The following is a 19,891-nucleotide window of genomic DNA, read 5'->3' as shown; positions in this document are numbered from 1 at the left end:
AGTCTGAGACAGGAAGGGCAGGTGACCTCTGCAGAGTTTACTCAGTGACTGAAGGGAGAAGCCCATTCAGTATGCTGGCTTGGGAGTTAGGGCCGTTCTCGCCGACGTGCGACCTTCACAACAGAGGGCTTTGGGTGGCTTTCACGAAAACCTCACCACTCAGGATGGAAACTCCATCTGGCCCTCTGTGGGCTCTGTGAGTAGAGATAAAGTTTACCCTCAGGGCATCCCAGTGGGGGTATTCTTTTCCTGCAACAGTGTTGTGCTCTAACAAATGCTTTAATAAACGGATGTCGCAAAGTATAGTGTTAAAGTGAACTACTTCTCTGTTTTAGATGCTGGCAAGTAGCCCTGCACTCCCAACCTCCTGATTCTTGGCTGAAAGCCTGACTATATTCTAGGGCCTGCAGGGACAGGAAAACCTGAGTGCCAAGTGTTATGCCAGACCAGCAGGAAACTTCTGTGTGAAGGCTTTCTGAGGACAGAGATGCCATGCAATCTTAGACTGGTTTCTTTTCATGGAAAGTGAAGAGGATAAAAGGAATATATTCCAGGATAGAAAATATCACTTCAAATTGCTCCTCTGACCTGAAAGAATAATCTGATGTTAAAGATTTTTTTTTTAAGGAATTTTTAGATGAAGACAGGCAGACGATTTAATTCAAATTCTATGGACCAAGTCCAACAGCTTAAAATATTAGAATATTATTTCATAAATATTGAACCCCAAGTTATGCTATTTCATTACAGACTGTTGTGCTCTCTCTCTCACTGACACTGGCCATGATTATTCTTTATGGTCATTTGGAAATCTAGATTAGCCAGTTTATTATAAAAAGTGAAGATACATTCTTAAGAGAAATGATCACATTCCAATAAGAACCCAAATACTGTCTAGGAAAACTGTTGGTAGTTCACCACAGAACACTCATTTGAACAAGTTGAGACTGCAGTTTGGTTTAGGCTGGTTACTTCTGGAGAAGAGGTGGGTGAGTAAAAACGGAGAGGCTCCATCATAGAACTACTGTGGCTTCTCTCTTTGCAGAGAAAAAGTAGCGTCTCTAGTGAGGACGGTGCTGTGTTGTAATTGTTTTTGTTTTTCCGTAACCTTAAGCTGAGCTACATTTTGATGGATTTTCAGTGCTCCGGGTTAAGTCAAGTTAGTATATGCGGTCAAAGAAGGTTAGCACCTTTTCATTTTGATAAAGACCTTACTGTCTTTTTACCAACTTACTACTTGAAATGATGATATAGCCTGCGTTTGGTGTCTCAGGGCTGTGATCTATTTTCCTAGTGATTCAGTTTTAAAAAATAAATAAGGTTTAGTTTTTTTTCCACAAAAAAAAAAAAAAAGAAGGTTATTCCCAAACCGATTCACTAAGTGGTCCCTAGGAGAAGAAACTCCATTCATTTCTAAACATCATTCAAATTTATTATTAGGAAGACCTAACAAAGTAAAATTAGACAAATTAAAGAAATAAATTATTTCAATGTTGCCTCTTCACCAAGATGCCCCTGTTGTCTCTATCCCGGGCTTAAATCACTTGTCTCAAGGACCTGGACTTTTTTCTCTATAGTAAGTACACAATGATAGCTTGTGGGAGATATAGATCACTTGCAGAAATTTCTCCAAAGAGTTTGAACCAGGATGTGGTTACCAGGCATGTCAGTGAACTTAGAATTAAAACTAAAACACAAAATCATGGAATGCTTGTACACATGAACTGAAATAAATCCAATGCATGATCAAAGATTAGAAGAAAATCCAGATAATTGTTAGATGTTTAGTGAAAGAAATAGCATTTTTTTTTTGGCTCCTAGGTTTTGATCTTCCTAATACTACTGTGCCTTCAGAAGTGAGTGTTTATATATAAATTATGATGTTTTTGATAGTTTTAGAGGTTCCTATAGAATAACAGAACTATGGTCAAAGGCTTTACTTACTTGAGATTTTTTTAGAAGTCCCCTTTTTGAACAATGAGTTATTAATTGAGTTATACAGAAAAAAGGAGTTTTGGTTTGTTCCAGCTAATCAATATTGCATGCCCCAACTTGGAGGGAAAATTTGACACCTGCGTGTCACAATTGCATTCATGTTCACTTTAGAAAAAAGTTTTTAAGAAATCAGTTTTGAAGTGGCGATTTATTTCAGTGAAACTGTCTCTTAAATACTAGAGTTTTATGCAAGAAAACATCAGTACACAGCTTGGGCGTGCTAATAAATTTTTCCTTTTCTCATAGTAGAACCTTTAGATTTTTTTTACACAGTTAAAGAAGGAATAGGGAAGTTTGGAAAAAGGTCTTCCGCTACGTGACCAGCGGGCTTTGTCCTTAGGCTAAAGATGTGTCCTCAGAAGGCAGTTGCCTTCATTCCTTCTTGAGGAATTAAAGGTTGTAAGGGGTCAGAGTTGTAAGAGTAGACAGATAAAGAGCCTGCAGGGGCTTGACGCTACCTCTGTAGAAGCATCACACACGTGTAGGTAGAGGTCCAAGTGTGGTCCACCAGACCTCTGAGCTCTTTCGTTTGAGCCATTCTGAATATTAGACTCTAAGCAAAGGACTGTGGGAAGTTGAGACGAAAACAAACAATCCCAGAAGTTTTCAGTCTTCTGAAAAAGATAGACACGCAGAAAGATACAAATGACACTAGGCAGAAATTGGGGAAATTCGAGTAGAGTTAGAAATAAAATGCTAAGGGAAAATGAAACATCTTGAATTGGCTTCATCTCTGAGTACCCCTTTTACAAAAAGGTACCATTAATTATTAAGTCAGATTTTCCCTCCTCAGATGTCTGATTGTAAGCAAGTCACCTCTCAGAACTGTATGAGCCAAGGGACAGTATACATTTCACATCTGTCAAGTGGAGTCCTAGAAATTCATAGGGTCATCTGTTGATCCCAGTAGCTTGCATCACTTGAACTTATGCTTTCATAAAGTTGTTTTCTTATATATAACAATATTTTCTTATTCATACCATGAACTAACTCTTAGAAAATGGAAAACTATAGAGCACACACTAACCACATGTTATTGTGGAAGCTACTTTTAGCTGTGATCTTGATTGTATGTAGCCTTAGAAATAACTACTTCCTGCCTGGCCCATATCAAATAATGCTGTGTCATGAGCATCACGGCATAATTAAGGAGAGGAACTGGTAAAATGGGTAAATACATTTTTAAATTATATCTTAGTCAATACGGAAAACAAGCTGTGCTGACAAGTTCGAGAGCTAAGACAGGAAGCAACAGAAAGCGCATTCCTGAGGCAGAATAACTGTTCACTATGAATAAAGTTTTCAGTTTTTTATTAGATGTTTTCTGTTCTAATTATTTTCTGGAGTTATGACAGTTATTTCAATCTTTGGGATTTAAAATGTCCTTGGTTTTTTTTTCTTTCAAACTCTGGAAAGCTTAAAAACAGCCCACTGTATATTGCAAGAGGTAAGAAACGTTAGCCAGAGGAGGGCAGGGAAGTTCTTTCCTCAGAGGGCCAGCGCTACAGGGAGGGAAAGAGTGTGATTTCAGTAGTGCCAAGAAATCTGCTATGCCTCAAAATATCTCCCTTTCCACCTGTCATGAAATCTGACATTCCGTATTTAAGACAGTCACTTCTTTGGTGTATGAACATGCAGATACCATCGGGAGGGGCAACACCTTGCTATTATTATAACCTAACTCTTGCACTCTATCTGGATAAGGGATCAGATTTCCATGGGACAGCTGAAATCACGGGGCTTAGAGATAGGAGAAATAAGATAGCACTGCTTCACTTAGAATTGGGGAAGCTAACCACGGTTACGGAAGAGGAAGAGCCAGTCAGATCTACCATAAGTAATGGGTCACCAATCTCACCCTAGTAATGAATCATTTTGTTCTTGGGTTATTTTCTAGGTGACATTGATGACATGAAAATATGCTACGTTTTAAAAGAGGGGGCCAATGCCACAAGTGATGTGTTCCATTTTACAGTTGAAGATGGTGGTAAGTATTCACTCTTCTGTTAGTATAAACAGGGAGAGTGACTTTTATTGGTTGTTCTTTGATGACTTCACTACAAAGAATCTGTATCAAGTATCCTTTTATTTATGCTCACCTGAATTTATCCTGAATGAATTTGTCATTTGCCAATAGATAATCTTACATTCTCCATCTGACACAGTACTACTTGGCCATGAGGATAGATAAATGTTCCAGTTATATTATTTTCGTCTTAAGATTTGTAAAGCACCAAAAAGAAAGATCTATGTAAATAGAATCCCCATGTCCAGTTGTTCAGAATATGTTCTGCATGATGGTGTCCTCTTGAGGTGACAAGAGGATATTGGAATCCAGCCCGCTCCACACTTAGGCTATGTGCCTACCAGGGTGTGTCGCCCAATATGGGTGCCTTTTGCTCATTTGTACATGGGTGCTGTGTGGACTAATGCTGGTGGATAATTGTATTCACCAGGAAATCAGTGCTAAGTGAGTGTGTTTTATCTTACCAATCTCAGTATGGTTAACGATTTTCTTAGTTTTGGGGGATTTTGTGACTGAGTCTAGCTAAAATTTTCCTCAGTGAAATCTGACGAGTACTGCAGAGGATAGGCCATGGCTTGTGATCTGAATCTCCTGAGCAATTTTATTGTCATTGCTCACCCAGTGAGCCCTGGCTGTTGGTCACTCTCTTTTCAGCTCTCTTCCTAATCCTGTAGGGCAGGAGAAAGACTGGCCACTTCTAGATTCATCACAAAGATGCCTCTGTTCTGTCAGGCTCTCAGGAGAAGTGAAAGAACCTCAGGAAGCACATGTGTTGTGTGAACAGGACACAGGAAGTGGGGGGATATATGGGTAAGAGAGGAAAGAGGGAGAAAAGAAATGATTCCGACCCAGTTGTCTCTTTTCTTATGATGCTTTTTTAAAAAAAGCACGCTATTATGTCATCTCTCAAAAAGATGACATGCTTACCTTCCATATTTTTTGAAGCATTAAAAAGCATGTGTTTAAAATATCACTGGACATACGTGACCACAGCTCTGAAAAATGACATCTGTTGGGGTGTATGCTGGGGACGTAAAAGAAGTGTTAATTTGGATTCAACTATTTGATTTTCCCTAGAGGCTGGATGTTTAATAAATTTGATGCCTTTATTTTTATGGCAACCAAATCATAGTTTAATATTCTGCATATTGGTATAATGAATCTTTTTTTTTTTTTAAGATTTATTTATTTATTTATTCAGAGAGAGCGAAAGAGAGGCAGAGACACAGGCAGAGAGAGAAGCAGGCTCCATGCAGGAAGCCCGACCTGGGACTCGATCCCGGGTCTCCAGGATCACACCCCGGGCTGCAGGCGGCGCTAAACCGCTGTGCCACCCGGGCTGCCCCTGGTATAATGAATCTTAAGATGAAACCAATTCTAAGAAGCCAATATATAAAAAAAATAGCATGTTTATTGAATCTTGATGCTCAAATGGGAAAGTCTGCTGTTACTAAAAAGAACTTTAGAGTGGAACTCTGAAATAATTCAAATCTTCATAGTAGATCAAGATGTATAGACTAAATTACTGGTTTGAGGCACCAGGTTTGTCACTTAGGGTGAATGAATATACCTCAATAGCAAAAGCATGATTTTCTTTAAGATTACCAAAAAAATGTTTGAAATCAAATGGTTCTAAGATATCATATTTAATATTTTGCTTTTTCTCTTCACTTTTTACATTCTCAATTTGACACAGCGCTACTCTGCTATTCTGCACATTTCTTTCCTTAGCTGGATGGAATGGTAGAATTTTCTTTAAAACTTTGATCTGTATTTAAACTTTATTTTATTTTTTTTAAAAGATTTTATTTACGAGAGAGAGAGAGAGAGAGAGGCAGAGACACAGGCAGAGGGAGAAGCAGGCTCCACACACGGAGCTCGACACGGGACTCGATCCTGGGTCTCCAGGATCACACCCCGGGCTGCAGGCGGTGCTAAACTGCTGTGCCACTGGGGTTGCCCTGTATTTAAACTTTAGAAAACATTATACTGCATAGTATTTCAAAATATTACATGAGGAATGGTTAGTTGAAGAAACTGGGTTTGTTTTTGAATTTTCTGAAAATATAGCTGAGTGTCTAAGGGTTGTGTTTATAGAAATAGGAAATAAATCATTTCAGGACCTTTTTTAGAGCAGGAGAGGGAAACATTCCAGCAATATTGTTCTAGAGCTTTCTTCTCGCTGCTGATACGGCATCACTTACCAGGCTCAGGCAGATTCTGGCAACTATCTATGGAACAGAATCTATCTTAATTCACCTGATATGAGAAAATTTCCCTCTGGCAGAATAAACACAGAAACAAACCTGCAAGATGAAAAAATAAAAATTCATGTATGTATTTCAAAATTGTTTTAATCTGATACTTATTTTTTTTAGGATTTTTGCACTGTCTTGTAAAATACTCTAACATTTGAATGAGAAATGCAATACTATTTAAAAAGTATCTTTAACAAAATCACTTCTCTAGGGAGTATGAGGAATTTTGCCAAACAGAAATAAAAAAAAAAAAATACTGGCAATATTTGTGGTAACAGAAAAAATAAAGATATCCTTCCTTTCTATAAAAATAATATTAAACTAAGAATTTTGAGGTTTTTAAAAAATATTTTATTTATTTATTCATGAGCGACAGAGAGAGAGAGAGACAGAGACACAGGCCGAGGGAGAAGCAGGCTCCATGCAGGGAGCCCGATGTGGGACTGGATCCCGGGACTCCAGGATCACACCCTGGGCTGAAGGCGGCACTAAACCGCTGAGCCACCCAGGCTGCCCAGAATTTTGAGTTTTTGATCCAATTAGATATGTCTTGGTAATACAGTGAATAATTTTTTTAAAAACACACTCTAGAAAGAAATCAGATTTTATAGAATGTAATATGAACCTTTATTTTCAAAATCTTCATGATTAATAATGTAAATTTTATGTAATAGAATATATGCTTATGAAGACACATGTATGTTTTGACACTTCTCAAAGATCTATATGTCTTAGGAATTATTGGAGGTACTTGAATCCTATGAATAAGCATTATTCATGTTTTTTAGTTGGAGGGATCCAGGTCTCAGAAAAGTCGCCTAACTTCTCCTAATGTGTCTATCTGTCCACAAAGTTACAGACCTCTATCAAGGGTGACTCACTCTTCCCACATAGGTGATGACAGACTCTTTGGATCAGTGGGTTTGGCTACCGAATTCAGCCATTGTGATTTATTATCATCTCTTTTATGCAAAGATGGTAAACATATCCTTATACCATCTCCACAAAGTACATGAAATGCTTCTGGTCTTTCACATCTGGGTACCATGGCCTAAAATTAAGAACTGTCTACTCCAATTCTCTTTCCAAACCATTGAATTCACCTTCTCCAAGTCCTCAAGAGTGTTTTTAGGACAGTGGCTAAGGAAATTACTGGAGCAAGCATAATCCTTGAGTAACCTAGAAAATCAAATAAAACTTTTACTTTCAGAAGTCAAGAACAGATTTAGGAAAGCAGAGAACTAAAAGCTTTTGTTTCAGATTTAATTAAGTCAGCATAAGAAACTGACCAGCCACAGAAATCTTGTTACCATGTAGTGATGGATTAGGACCACCCATCACTAATGGGATGGTGCTTAAACAGAGTCACCACTTTTTAGTTTGGGGCTGTTACCAAATGGCAGCAAGAAAAAGTACTTCATTTGAAGAATAGATAATGTCAGGATTTTACCATATAGTAACGTGTATGCACACATACACACACAGATTTTTATATTTTAGGAATCTTTCAATTGGATCTTAATCTTATGTATGGTTTCTGTTTATGCAGTTTTGCCTTCATAGCATTCATGTAAGCTTAGTAAAAACAAACAAAAACATTACTGCTCCTTTTTGGCATATGAGGAAACTGAGCCACAGAAATAGATAATTGACCTTCCTAGATGCACTACTTGATATAAAAAATAAGGTTCACAAGGAGTCAATATGTAGTTTAAGAGATAATCCGTGTATGTCTTATATAAATGGTACATCTGTGGTTTTTAATCTGTGCTAGACCTCAAAACTGTGATCTCCTATTATATATGCCGCCTTAAACTCCACTTCTGCAGGGGTTCTTCTGTGATTAAATAGTTTATAATTATAAGCAAATTCAGAGCAACTGAGTACTTATCTAAAAAGTTTACCTTTGGCTGGGGGTGAGCTGCACAGAAACTCTCTGGACAAGGAGAGTGAAAGAGGAGAAACAAAAGGACACTAATTCATCTGTAATTTACTGTTGATCAGCCTAGCAGTAAAGAGACATTGGTTAATCTGACCCTGATGAGTTTATAAATTGAGATCATTGTCATTTATGCTTGTAGATGTTCACTGGAAAAGTTACATATGCACAAACCTTTTCTTCCTGGATTTGGCAGATATGTATAATTATATTAAAATGGTTCTAACACACAAAAAAATAGGTACTTGACTTTCCTCAAATTTCATAACCAGGCAACTAAAGGCTAATTTGAATCCCGGGATTCTTTCTATAAGCAGTAACCTCCATATTTATTCAGGATAGGCAAAGAGGGGAGTTAACTCCATGTTTTCTGTGTTCTTCTGACCAAGATTTTAAGAATGTTTACTGGTGAGAATGAAATCGGAGTAGGATCTATCGATAGGCAAAAAGTTTCATCTCTTATATAGTGTGAATTTTTATTTTAGAATTCTTTTTTTTTTTTTAATATTTTATTTATTTATTCATGGGAGACAGAGGGAGAGAGAGAGGCAGAGACACAGGGAGAGGGAGAAGCAGGCTTCATGCAGGGAGCCCGACGTGGGACTCGATCCTGGGTCTCCAGGATCCCGCCCTGGGCCGAAGGTGGCGCCAAACCGCTGAGCCACCAGGGCTGCCCTATTTTAGAATTCTTTAGAGGTCACCATGTACTCAAATTTGTAGTATTCTTTTCTGATATCTTAGTGTAAGTCTTTTTAAAAAAATAAATGTGGAAAAAAAGTTAGTCTTTCTAAAGTACCGATAAACACAAATCAGATCAACCTTACAGTACCATTTTTTGTTTTATCAATTAAATTTTAAAGAAACTTAAAAAAAACCCACACTGAATATGTGAGTTAGGATGAAACAGGTACGCTTCCATAATGTATGTGAAGTTATAGAGCGAGAAAAAGCTTTGGAAAAACTTGTGAATATGTAGTTGGAGTTATGCAAGATGTAATAATCCTCTTAAGACATGACTCTTAAGAAGCAAAAACTTGCAGTCTTATTCATGTCACCAGGGACTCAAACAACAATCTGGAAATTATTCTATATGCCCAATAAACATAGAAGCTTTTTAGTAATGGCAGTCCTGAAAATGTTATGCAGTCCTTAAAATCTTAAATTACATAGTCTATCATAGTGTAATTCTTAAAATGAATTACTAAATGATCATTTTAAGATCATTTAGTAATGAAATACAGTTTTTGGAATGTTAGTAAAGAACATGAAAATACTATATGAAAAGGCCATTGACCTAGGTACTCTGAGGCCAGTGAACTACCATACAGTTAAAATTTATAACAATTTATATACAAATCAAACTCTGAAGTTGGGGAAGATGCTCTTGTTATCCATGGCTCCCGCTAAGGAGCAGCATAGCAATCACCTGTGGATTTAGCGAACCATCTTCCATTTCTTTTTGTTTCACCCTTTTTATCTTCCTGAGATGAACTCAATATAATAAATACTACAGGGGCACCTGGGTGGCTCAGCCGTTGAGTGTCTGCCTTTGCCTCAGGGCGTGACCCCGGAGTCCCGGATCCCGGATCGAGTCCCACATGGGGCTCCCTGCAAGGAGCCTGCTTCTCCCTCTGCCCTGTGCCTCTTGCCTCTTTCTCTGTGTCTCTCAGGAATAAGTAAATAAAATCTTAAAAAAATAATAATAATAATACAGATCTGGAAAAAAACATCCTCCTTTGATAATTGCCTCTTTGAAGTCCAATTCCAGATCTAGTGCTCAGCATTTTAGCAGAAGACAAAAGCTTGTAGTCTTTTAGCCTGCTCTTAATCGAACATCTTCTCTGATTTCGTTTCAGCCTTTAGATGCCCTGTGATTTTCCTGTAAAGTATTCAAACATGAAAGTGATTTGTCTCTTTTGAGTCTTTTTTTCGGAGGAACTTTTCTAGCTCTTCCTTGTGATGTGAAAGCTGACCTCACACCACTGTTCCTGGTGTGTCCCACCCTCAACCCTGATGAAGTTCATCCCTCTTCCACACACCTGACTCTAGTGACATTTCCTCTCCAGAGTTGCTCCCAACATTGTGATGACAAAGTAGCCACACCCTTCTTTGTGCTTGTATCCCTACCTTTATCTACAGGAATGTTGTATTCTGATTATTTGCTGATGAGAAGACCTCCCCCTCCCTCCCGCCCCCCCCCCCCCCCCCCCCCCCCGTAGAGAAGGAACTCCTTCAAATAAAAAAAAAGGTGTCATTTATCTTTGTACCACAGTGCCTCCGTGGGGTTGAAAACAGGGTAAATATTTTAACAGATATTAAAATGAACAAATCAATAAATGGGCAAACGGCACTCCCTTTTTATATAAAGATCAATTACATCATATTCTAAGAAAAGCTTCTCTAAACAATTGCCAGTGGACCTTGGCATTCCTTTAGAACACTGTCTTATCCTAGCATTAATTTAAATCCCTGTGGAACCAAGAAAGATTTTTAGTAGAGCTTTCACATTTTTAAACACATGAAACCAACTGCTGTGAAAATTCCTTTGAAACTTTCAGTGGAATACACGGAAGACCGAAGAGATTCTCAGATTCCCAGTAACCAACAGTCCGGAGCTCATGTTATTCTTAAAGAGTTCTCTGGAAAAAAACAAAGTTGTCATATATTATATAAACAATTGTACATCTTTAAAATTCAAAAGAAAATAGGTATTTTCTATAAATCAGTATGGTTTATTTATTTAAAAAATTTTTTCTAAAGACGTTATTTTTTCATGAGACACAGAAAGAGGCAGAGACACAGGCAGAGGGAGAAGCAGGCTCCATGCAGGGAGCTCCATGTGGGACTAGATCCCAGGATCCCGGATCCAACCTGAGCCAAAGGCAGATGCTTACCCACTGAGCCCCCCAGGCATCCCGAATTTGTGTAATGTTAAAGTCAGCGCTACTACCTTAAGTATTTTTAGTTACCCCAGTTTTGTGCCTCTTGTGATAAGAGACATGGTGCCAGGTAGAGAAGTAGAAAGCTCTTATTAGCATAAAGTATCCTCGGTCCCCATTAAAATGTCATTACATGCATTTTTATTAGTTTCTTGTTCATGTGTTTAAGTCTCAAGCCCTCAGCATCAGATCCAAGATGTTTTTTTGATGGGCAGAAGAAAGAATTGGGTGTGATCATCCATCTGGCTTGATATACTGAGGAGGAGGAGCCCTACGTTTCTCCCCATTGTGAAAATTGGTTTGCTGCTTCCTCATTTGAACTCTCATGTGACTAGGGTGCGGCTGGAGAGAGTTCCGTCTCCTGCTTTGGCACTAAGACTGGGGCGTCAGATACGGTATCTGTGTTGGCCATTGCAATGCATCTGGTCCATAGCCAGACATTTGTTGCCTCTGTCTTTATGTCTTTTGGTGCCCAGTTTTTCATTTGCCAAGATCCTTAATTTATATGCTATCGACAGATATAAATAGTATCTTGACATAATAGAAGAAGCTGTGGAGTCATTTCTTTATATGACATGTCAGTTAAGGACAAGGCATTCAGATTGTATTCCATATTTGATGACAGACTACTGAGATACAAGGACGCTAGAAGCTCTTCGTTCTAGTTAGAAGGAGCACAGATTTTTGCTCAAAAGTGACCAGGTACTCAGGGTTTAAGGCAGTCATTATTGACAACTAGCTGGATTTTATTTATTTATTTTTATTTATTTTTTATTAATTAGCTGAATTTTAAGGAAAGGCAGGAAAAATAGAAATAAGTGCAGTAAGTTGGAAAATGAGATTTGAGTACAAGCATTAAAAGATTATACAGACATACTCAGCTTAGAGAAAAAAGCAAGCGTTCTTGGCAATAAAATTAATTGCCAGTGACATGAGAGCCAGAGGAAAGCTACCAGTGCCTTATGGAGTTATAATAAGATGGTGAAGTAACGTCAGGCACGGAGACAAGTATTTCTAATCTGCGAGAGAGCATAAGATTCTACTAGAATACATGTCCTGGGAAGGGCTGTTGGCTAATATGGCTAAACATTTGTAAGCCTTTCTCTTTTCAACAGTTTACAATTGCTCAAATCATCCAGGTCTTTCTATAGCATAGCCCTGCCTTTAGCAGCATTGACTGTAAGGTACCTGTACTGTGTCCATGAAAGAAGTTACATCTCTTAAATAGAAAAGTATAAAGTAAATGTAATTAGTCACTTTTCTTTGGGTTCATTCCAAAATTATATATCATATAGACATACTGTCTTACTGGCTTACAGGAAAATTTTCTTAAATGGCTAAATCTTCTGGTGAATATGAAACCTTACTAGTCACGTTTCTAGAGGCTTAGTGTAATTCTATATTTACTCTCAAAACCAATGATAGTCAACTTTTAAGACTAAGCAGATCTTTCATAGGTGATTAAAATACCATAATCGGGATCCCTGGGTGGCGCAGCGGTTTGGCGCCTGCCTTTGGCCCAGGGCGCGATCCTGGAGATCCGGGATCGAATCCCATGTCAGGCTCCCGGTGCATGGAGCCTGCTTCTCCCTCTGCCTGTGTCTCTGCCTCTCTCTCTCTCACTGTGTGCCTATCATGAATAAATAAAAATTTAAAAAAAAAAAAAAAAAAAAAAAAAAAAAAAAAAAAAAAAATAAAATACCATAATCTTGGGGCGTCTAGATGGCTCCATGGATTAAGTGGCTGCCTTTGGCTCAGGTCGTGATCCCGGGGTCCTTGGATCGAGCCCCACATTGGGCCCCCCTGCTTCTTCCTCTCTCTTTGCCCCTCCTCTTGCTAGTGCTCGCTGTCTCTCTCTTTCTCAAATAAATAAATAAAATCTTTAAAAAAATAAAATAAATACCATAATCTCAAGTCAAATATTTTATGTGTAGTAAATATTACATAATTCAAAAACATTCCCATTCTTTCCTTTAAGTTTGCACTGGGTGGCTGGGCAAAATAGAAGGTAGTATTTAGTGATGTAGTACACAGTTGTAATTGGTATGATTCTATATTTGCTAGAACCCGGGCCAATCCAAAGAGAGGCAGAATGTAATATTAGAGAAGGGTCAGAGTTTCTGTGGCAAAACTTATTTGCTACAAAGAGGTTCGCTGTTCATTTATTTATGGAAATGATGCAACAAGCATTTTTGGAGCACCCAATATATTTGAGGCATTTACTGGATTCTGGGAAAACAGTGATGAACGTAACAGTGGTGATTTTTTTGACCTGAGGTTCCAGTGGGTTCAGATGATAAAATAGTAGACAAATAAAACATTTATTTATGAAGTGTTTAAAGTATTAGGGAGGTTATCATTAAATCTGAGATAGCAGCTGTCAGGAATGGCTTCTGAAGGGTAATATTTGATCTTAGATTTAGCATGAGATGAAGCTGCCACAGGAAGACAGGAGGGAGAGTGTTCCGAGCTGAGGGGAAAGCACGTGCAAAGGCACTGAGCTCTGTGTGTTCAAATGACCGGAAGGGCATCAACGTGCCAGGAGCTCAGTTAACAAAGCAGAGTGCCACGCACGGTGAGGCTAGAGTTAGACTGGAGCCTGATGGTGCAGGACCTCATAAACCCAGCACAATGATTTAGATTTTGTTCTAAGGCAAAGGAGTGGCAGGGTCCAGTTTACTTTTTTTGAGAAGATGACTCCTGCAGCTGTAGAGGATTCAGGGGAAGCAACCAGGGGAAAACAGGGAGATCAATATGAGGCTGGTGCAGTAAGATAGATGTGATATAATTTTGGATCTCAACCTATAGGAGTTATTGACAGATTAGATTACAGGGCGTGGGGGCGAGGAGAACTTAAGCATGATTCTGGGCTTCTTGGCCAGAGGAGAGTGGAGGCACTATTCATTCAGATGGAAAAGACTTGGGTGGGGGGCGGGGGATAGGGTGGGAGCTGCATAGAAAAGCTTTCAGAGAGGAAACTAAGAGGTCATTTTGAGCATATTAATTATGAGATGCTTTACTTTGAAATGTGTATACAGGAAGGCCAGCCTATTGACCCTGCTTATCTTCCCTGCCATCAGAGGAGTTAGGAGCACAGCCTCTGGAGTTAGAACCAGAATGACTATTGGCTCTGCCCTTTGCAGTAACTGGTGATGTGACCCTGAACTAAGTGACTGAGTCTTTCTTAGCCTTGGTTTCATTTGCCTAGTGGGATGATAGTAGTATTCTAACTAATAAGGTTCTTTTTGAAGGTTAAGTAAGGTAATTCATGGAAATGGGATCATTCCTGCAGCACACTTCCTGCCTCTGAGTAATGACTGCAGGAGCTACCATGCTTGAGATTACCTCTTGAAGGGTTTCCAGGGCTTTTTTTTTTTTTTTTTTCCAATTTTTCTTTCATTTCTTGCTTATTTCCCACCTCCTTCTCTCCTTTTCTTATTTATTTATTTATTTATTTATTTATTTATTTATTTATGATAGTCACAGAGAGAGAGAGAGAGAGAGAGAGAGGCAGAGACCCAGGCAGAGGGAGAAGCAGGCTCCATGCACCGGGAGCCCGACGTGGGATTCGATCCCGGGTCTCCAGGATCGCGCCCTGGGCCAAAGGCAGGCGCCAAACCGCTGCGCCACCCAGGGATCCCCTCTTCTCACCTTTTCTTTCTTCTTCCTCTCTCCAGTCTTTCTCACGGCAGCTGTTCAGAAAGTTTATCTATTTGTTTTTTGGTGGAGATGGAATAAGACAGGGATGCAAATGGAGAAATGGTGAACACTTCTGTAATGCTGAGTTTAAAGGCTAAGAATACTTCCAAAGTCGTTTTGCCATTAGTAAGTAGCTTAACAAAAATTTTCATGAAGCTAACAATTGAGACCCTCTGGTCAAAGAACGGAAATACAAAATACAATCTCTCGAGCTCAGTTTATATGTTTTACTTCTTTTTTAATAACTGAGAGTGTAGATTTTATAAACTTGAAGATTAAATATAGGAACCTGCTTTTATAAAAAACAGTAACACTCCGGGACGGCTGGGTGGCTCAGGGGTTGAGTGTCGGCCTTTGGCTCAGGTCGCGATCCCGGGGTCCTAGGATCCAGTTCTGCATCAGGCTCCCTGCGGGCAGGCTGCTCCTACTTCTGCCTGTGTCTCTGCCTCTCTCCGTCTCTCTCATGAATACATAAATAAAATCTTTAAAAGACACAAAATTAAAAAAACAATAGCATTCTGAAACATTTGGGTTTAGAAAATGTGAGACTCAAATGTAAGGTTCGATTGCAAATCTAACACACCGAGCCGAGCCCTAAGCAGCTCGAGACACTCATGGAATAAGTATTAAAGCCAGGTGTCTTTCTGTAGTTATCCAGTGAAGTCAAAGGGACAAATGTAATACCTAATCCTGATTGCAAATAAGGAAAAAATAAAATTTAGTGAGGCTTAACTTCATGAAAAAGTGGTGAATGAGCCACACACACAAATAAATACAGGTGTCTTTGTTCTTGCTTCACAAATGTAGATCTATTTCGTAACATACATTTCCTGAGACCAAGAAAAATTTGTGTAAATGAGACAAAAATAATTTTCTTTAATATTCTGTTTTCTTTAATATTCAGTGTAAACTTACGGAAATTACTCATTTATAAATCTGGTTCTGCCCCTAAGAATTGCCAAGTAGTTGTGTTTAAGTCATTTTTCATGAGAGGAATAAATGTCATGTTAAGGAAACAATGTAGCTTCAGATGTCTACATTGTTAGGTAAAAATTACCAGAATGAATTATTCAGTCATGGCTAGGAACCATATAACCTAAGATTTACTTTTTTTTGCAAAGGGTGTCAGTATCAACTATATCAAGACATAAAAAGAAAAAGCTGAAGGGAAGATAATCACATAACGATGTTTGGTCTTCAATTTAGAACTATTTTTAATTCTTCACGTTAATTTTGAACCAAGCTGAGAAAATAGCACCCTCAGTAGTAGCTTTTGGTGAAGGAGGCCAAGGCACAATTCTCTTTGTTTCAAGAGAGATCTGACCACATTCTTCCAGCCTGAGACCACAGAAGTACCTGCTCTCCAATTTTTATTTTTTATTTTTTATTTTTTTAACTTTTTCGCTGATTCAGAAAGGTTTGACTATTTTGTCTTGGTAATGCCCCCACCTGCTACGTTTGACTCCACTTATATGGCTGTTAGAGGCATGAGTTGAGAACACAGAAAACAGTGTTCTCAAGCTTAGCTCAGGAGAGCCACTTCAGAAATTGAAAATAAAGTGGCAAAACTAGTTCAGAAATCCAAGAGACAGGAAAGAGCCATTCTGGGTTCCCATAATTCTTTTCTTACTTTTATGTAGAAATAGCCCCAAGTAAAGGGCACTGAATCTTTGTAAAATTAAGGAAAGTAGGGTACATAGAACCATTTCAGAAATTGTTATTAACCAGTAAGAAAAAATTAACCTTGCAACCTACAGCTCAGGAGTCTTTTTGTTTTACCATGTGTGACTATCCGGTTACTAAATCCAGTTAATTTTACCGGCATCCTGAATTCCTATTGAATCAGATTCCTTCATTAACTCCATTCCTGTTGACCTCGTTAGAACCATGTTGAGGTTTATCTTAAATGACTTAATAGATGTAAACTGCTTAAAAATAATGATCAGTGCTGAGTCAGTGCCATAGAAATGTTAGCCATTTCCACCACTGTAATACATACTGTATCTGTGAGAGCCGGCATTCTTATCTTTGCTTTTCATTGATGTATCCTCAATGCCTGGCACACACAGATACTCAATAACTACTTATCAAGCAAAGAAATAAATTTTTCATAATGCAAGTTTCCTAATGGATTTGTCTCTTGCCGCTGTCCCCTCTGATCCAGATGTACCATTTCCATAATTACCTAAAAGTACAAATGTGATTTTTAAACTATCTTTAAAAAAAAAAAAACTCTTATCTTCCCCTCTGCTGCCACAGTTTTGATTTTCTAACATGCAAATCTGAGGCCACCTTTATTTTCCAACTCGCTAATGGTGTCTTCTTAAACCCCGGAAAAAATTCAGGCCCTTTTTGATGTATACATTGGCCATGTCCAGTCTACCCAGCCATACAGCCTACTGAGGTTTCCCCCACGCACCATGCTAGTTCATGTGCACTGACTTTTCTTTCTCATTCTTCCTGAATGTCCTTCCTCTTGCCTCTGCAAGAGACTGAGTTTCAGATAGCAGCTTCTCCTTGACTTCAACTCATGTCTTTAGGGTCAGACATCTCTTGCTCTGTGTTTCCATGACTACTCATATTTGTATTCAGGGATGATATTCAAAATGTTTATGTAGAGACCCATATATAGATTTATATAGTGATTTAAATCATGCCAATTAATATATATCCTCTCTCTCTCTCTCTCTCTCTATATATATATATATATAGAGAGAGAGAGAGAGAGAGAGAGAGTATGTATACATAAAATTCCTTACCAGGTAATAGAAGTGGCAGCACAAATAATACACAGTATAAGATTGTTAATATACTATACAATATAAAATATTATATATATAAAAGTGCTTACAAGTATATTGCTATGGTACAGATTACTCATCAAATCACTAATAATTTATGTTTTATTTTGTTTTTGTTTTTTTTCTTTTTTTTTTAATTTTTATTTATTTATGATAGTTACAGAGAGAGAGAGAGGCAGAGACACAGGCAGAGGGAGAAGCAGGCTCCATGCACCGGGAGCCCGATGTGGGATTCGATCCCGGGTCTCCAGGATCGCGCCCTGGGCCAAAGGCAGGCGCCAAACCGCTGCGCCACCCAGGGATCCCAGTATGTTTTATTTTGATACCATCTTTTATTTAAAGCAGCTTTCACAAGCTAAAAGATACCCTTCCAGGGCCATGATTTGACATGGGATCAAACTTTTCCAATGACTTAGCCCTTAGTGGAACTTTTTTTTTTAAGGATTTTTAAAATTTATTTATTCATGGAGAGAGAGAGAGAGAGAGAGAGAGAGAGCGCGGCAGAGACACAAGCAGCCTCCATGGAAGGGAGCCTGACGTGGGACTCGATCCGGGTCTCCAGGATCATGCCCTGGGCTGAAGGCAGCGCTAAACTGCTAAGCCACCAGGCTGCCCTGACTTAGTCCTTAAAACTGGTTGTTGCCTAGTGACTGGTAACTCCCAATTGGTAGAAAATCGCTCTTAACGTCAATCATATTGTTCATGGTATTAAATGTACTCCTAGATTTTTTGAATTAATCAATGAGATCCAAATTATTTTTAAGACTTACAAAATACAGGAGAGTCTTATATATTTAATATCTCTATTCATAGACAAAGTTATAAAAATTAGTTTGCTAGAGTGCAGGGTTTGTGGAACTTAATATTTTAGGATCAGGGAGAGGCAGTGTAATATGTTGATTAACAATATGAGCTCTTCAAGGCTTTGGGGGCTGGAATCTTGATCCTAAAAAGTTTTAAATCTTCTGTTAATCAGTATGGATGGCATTCTCCATCTTAGCAATTGGTATACCAGCTCAGAGCATACCACTTTGTATTGCACCCCTTACATACATTTGTGTTTATAAAGCTTCTCCACTGCAGGAGCTGCCTCATTTATATCTGTGTGTCCTTGTCCAATGCTTAGTCTCCACATGGTACTGAGTAGAATGCCAATAAATATTTTCAGAGTGAAGCTGTGAATAAATGCTGAACGTAAGTAACTGGTTTCTACTTTCTCTTAAAGTTATGTAGAATTATTTCAGAAGTGAGGAGAGGAATCTAAAGGAAAACAGAATAGTCTTACCAGTTTAAAAAATATAAAGTAATGAAACTTAGTGTTCACTTTTAAATATCAAATCACAGGGATCCCTGGGTGGCTCAGCGGTTTGGCGCCTGCCTTTGGCCCAGGGCGTGATCCTGGGGTCCTGGGATCGAGTCCCACGTCAGGCTCCCGGCATGGAGCCTGCTTCTTCCTCTGCCTGTGTCTCTGCCTCTCTCTGTCCTTCTGTCTATCATGAATAAATAAATAAAATCTTTTTAAAAAATCACACATAGGTGTATATAAACATATGCTTTTCCAATATTCTTTGTGTAGACTTTTATGGTGATATCAAACTCTATCTTGCTTATTATAAAGTGGAGTTTCTTTTTCTATGCATATGGATATGTTTCTAGTTCAGAGATCTAGCTTTTAGGCATTTTAGCATTTGCAGATGCTGAAATTTCTTTGACTTACTTATTCTAATAAGTACACTAAATCTTATTGATTTATGTTAAGACACTGTTGAGAATGAAATGAATTTATGCCCTATCTTATTTTTTTTAAGATTTTATTTATTTATTCATGAGAGAGAGAGAGAGGCAGAGGGAGACACAGGCTCCATAGAGGGAGCCTGACATAGGTCTCCATCCTGGGTCTCCAGGATCACACCCTGGGCTGAAGGTGGCACTAAACCACTGAGCCACCCGGGCTGCCCTATACCCTATCTTAATAGACTCATTCTTTCCCCTTCTGCAACATGACTTTGACAAAACTGAGACAACCACCAGCCATTTCCCTGCACATCCTCATGTCCAAGCCCACCTCAAGTCTGTACATGATAAAAGTCAACATTCATAAAAAAGGCACCAAGTCAATTAAAACATTGATATCTATTGCATTTAATTTGGGAGAAAAGTAACACTGTAAGGGATAAAATGGATTATTAAAGCATTTTATATTGGAGATTTTCCTAAATAAATGATGTTGCTAA

General features: G+C 38.5%; 1 protein-coding gene across 1 annotated transcript in view; it reads left to right on the top strand.

Annotated features, from left to right (window-relative positions):
• Positions 1–19,891, top strand: part of FREM2 (FRAS1 related extracellular matrix 2) — a 166,617-nt gene that overhangs the window by 6,151 nt on the left and 140,575 nt on the right. The window contains exon 2 of the mRNA XM_077867971.1: positions 3,893–3,982. Within this exon, the coding sequence (XP_077724097.1) occupies positions 3,893–3,982 (90 nt within the window). The remainder of the gene's footprint in view (positions 1–3,892; positions 3,983–19,891) is intronic.

This window comes from Canis aureus, chromosome 24 (genome assembly GCF_053574225.1).
Source record: "Canis aureus isolate CA01 chromosome 24, VMU_Caureus_v.1.0, whole genome shotgun sequence".
NCBI classification, from domain to species: Eukaryota; Metazoa; Chordata; class Mammalia; order Carnivora; family Canidae; genus Canis; species Canis aureus.
The sequence above is the reverse complement of the archived record's forward strand: the minus strand, read 5'-3'. Positions and strand labels throughout refer to the sequence as shown.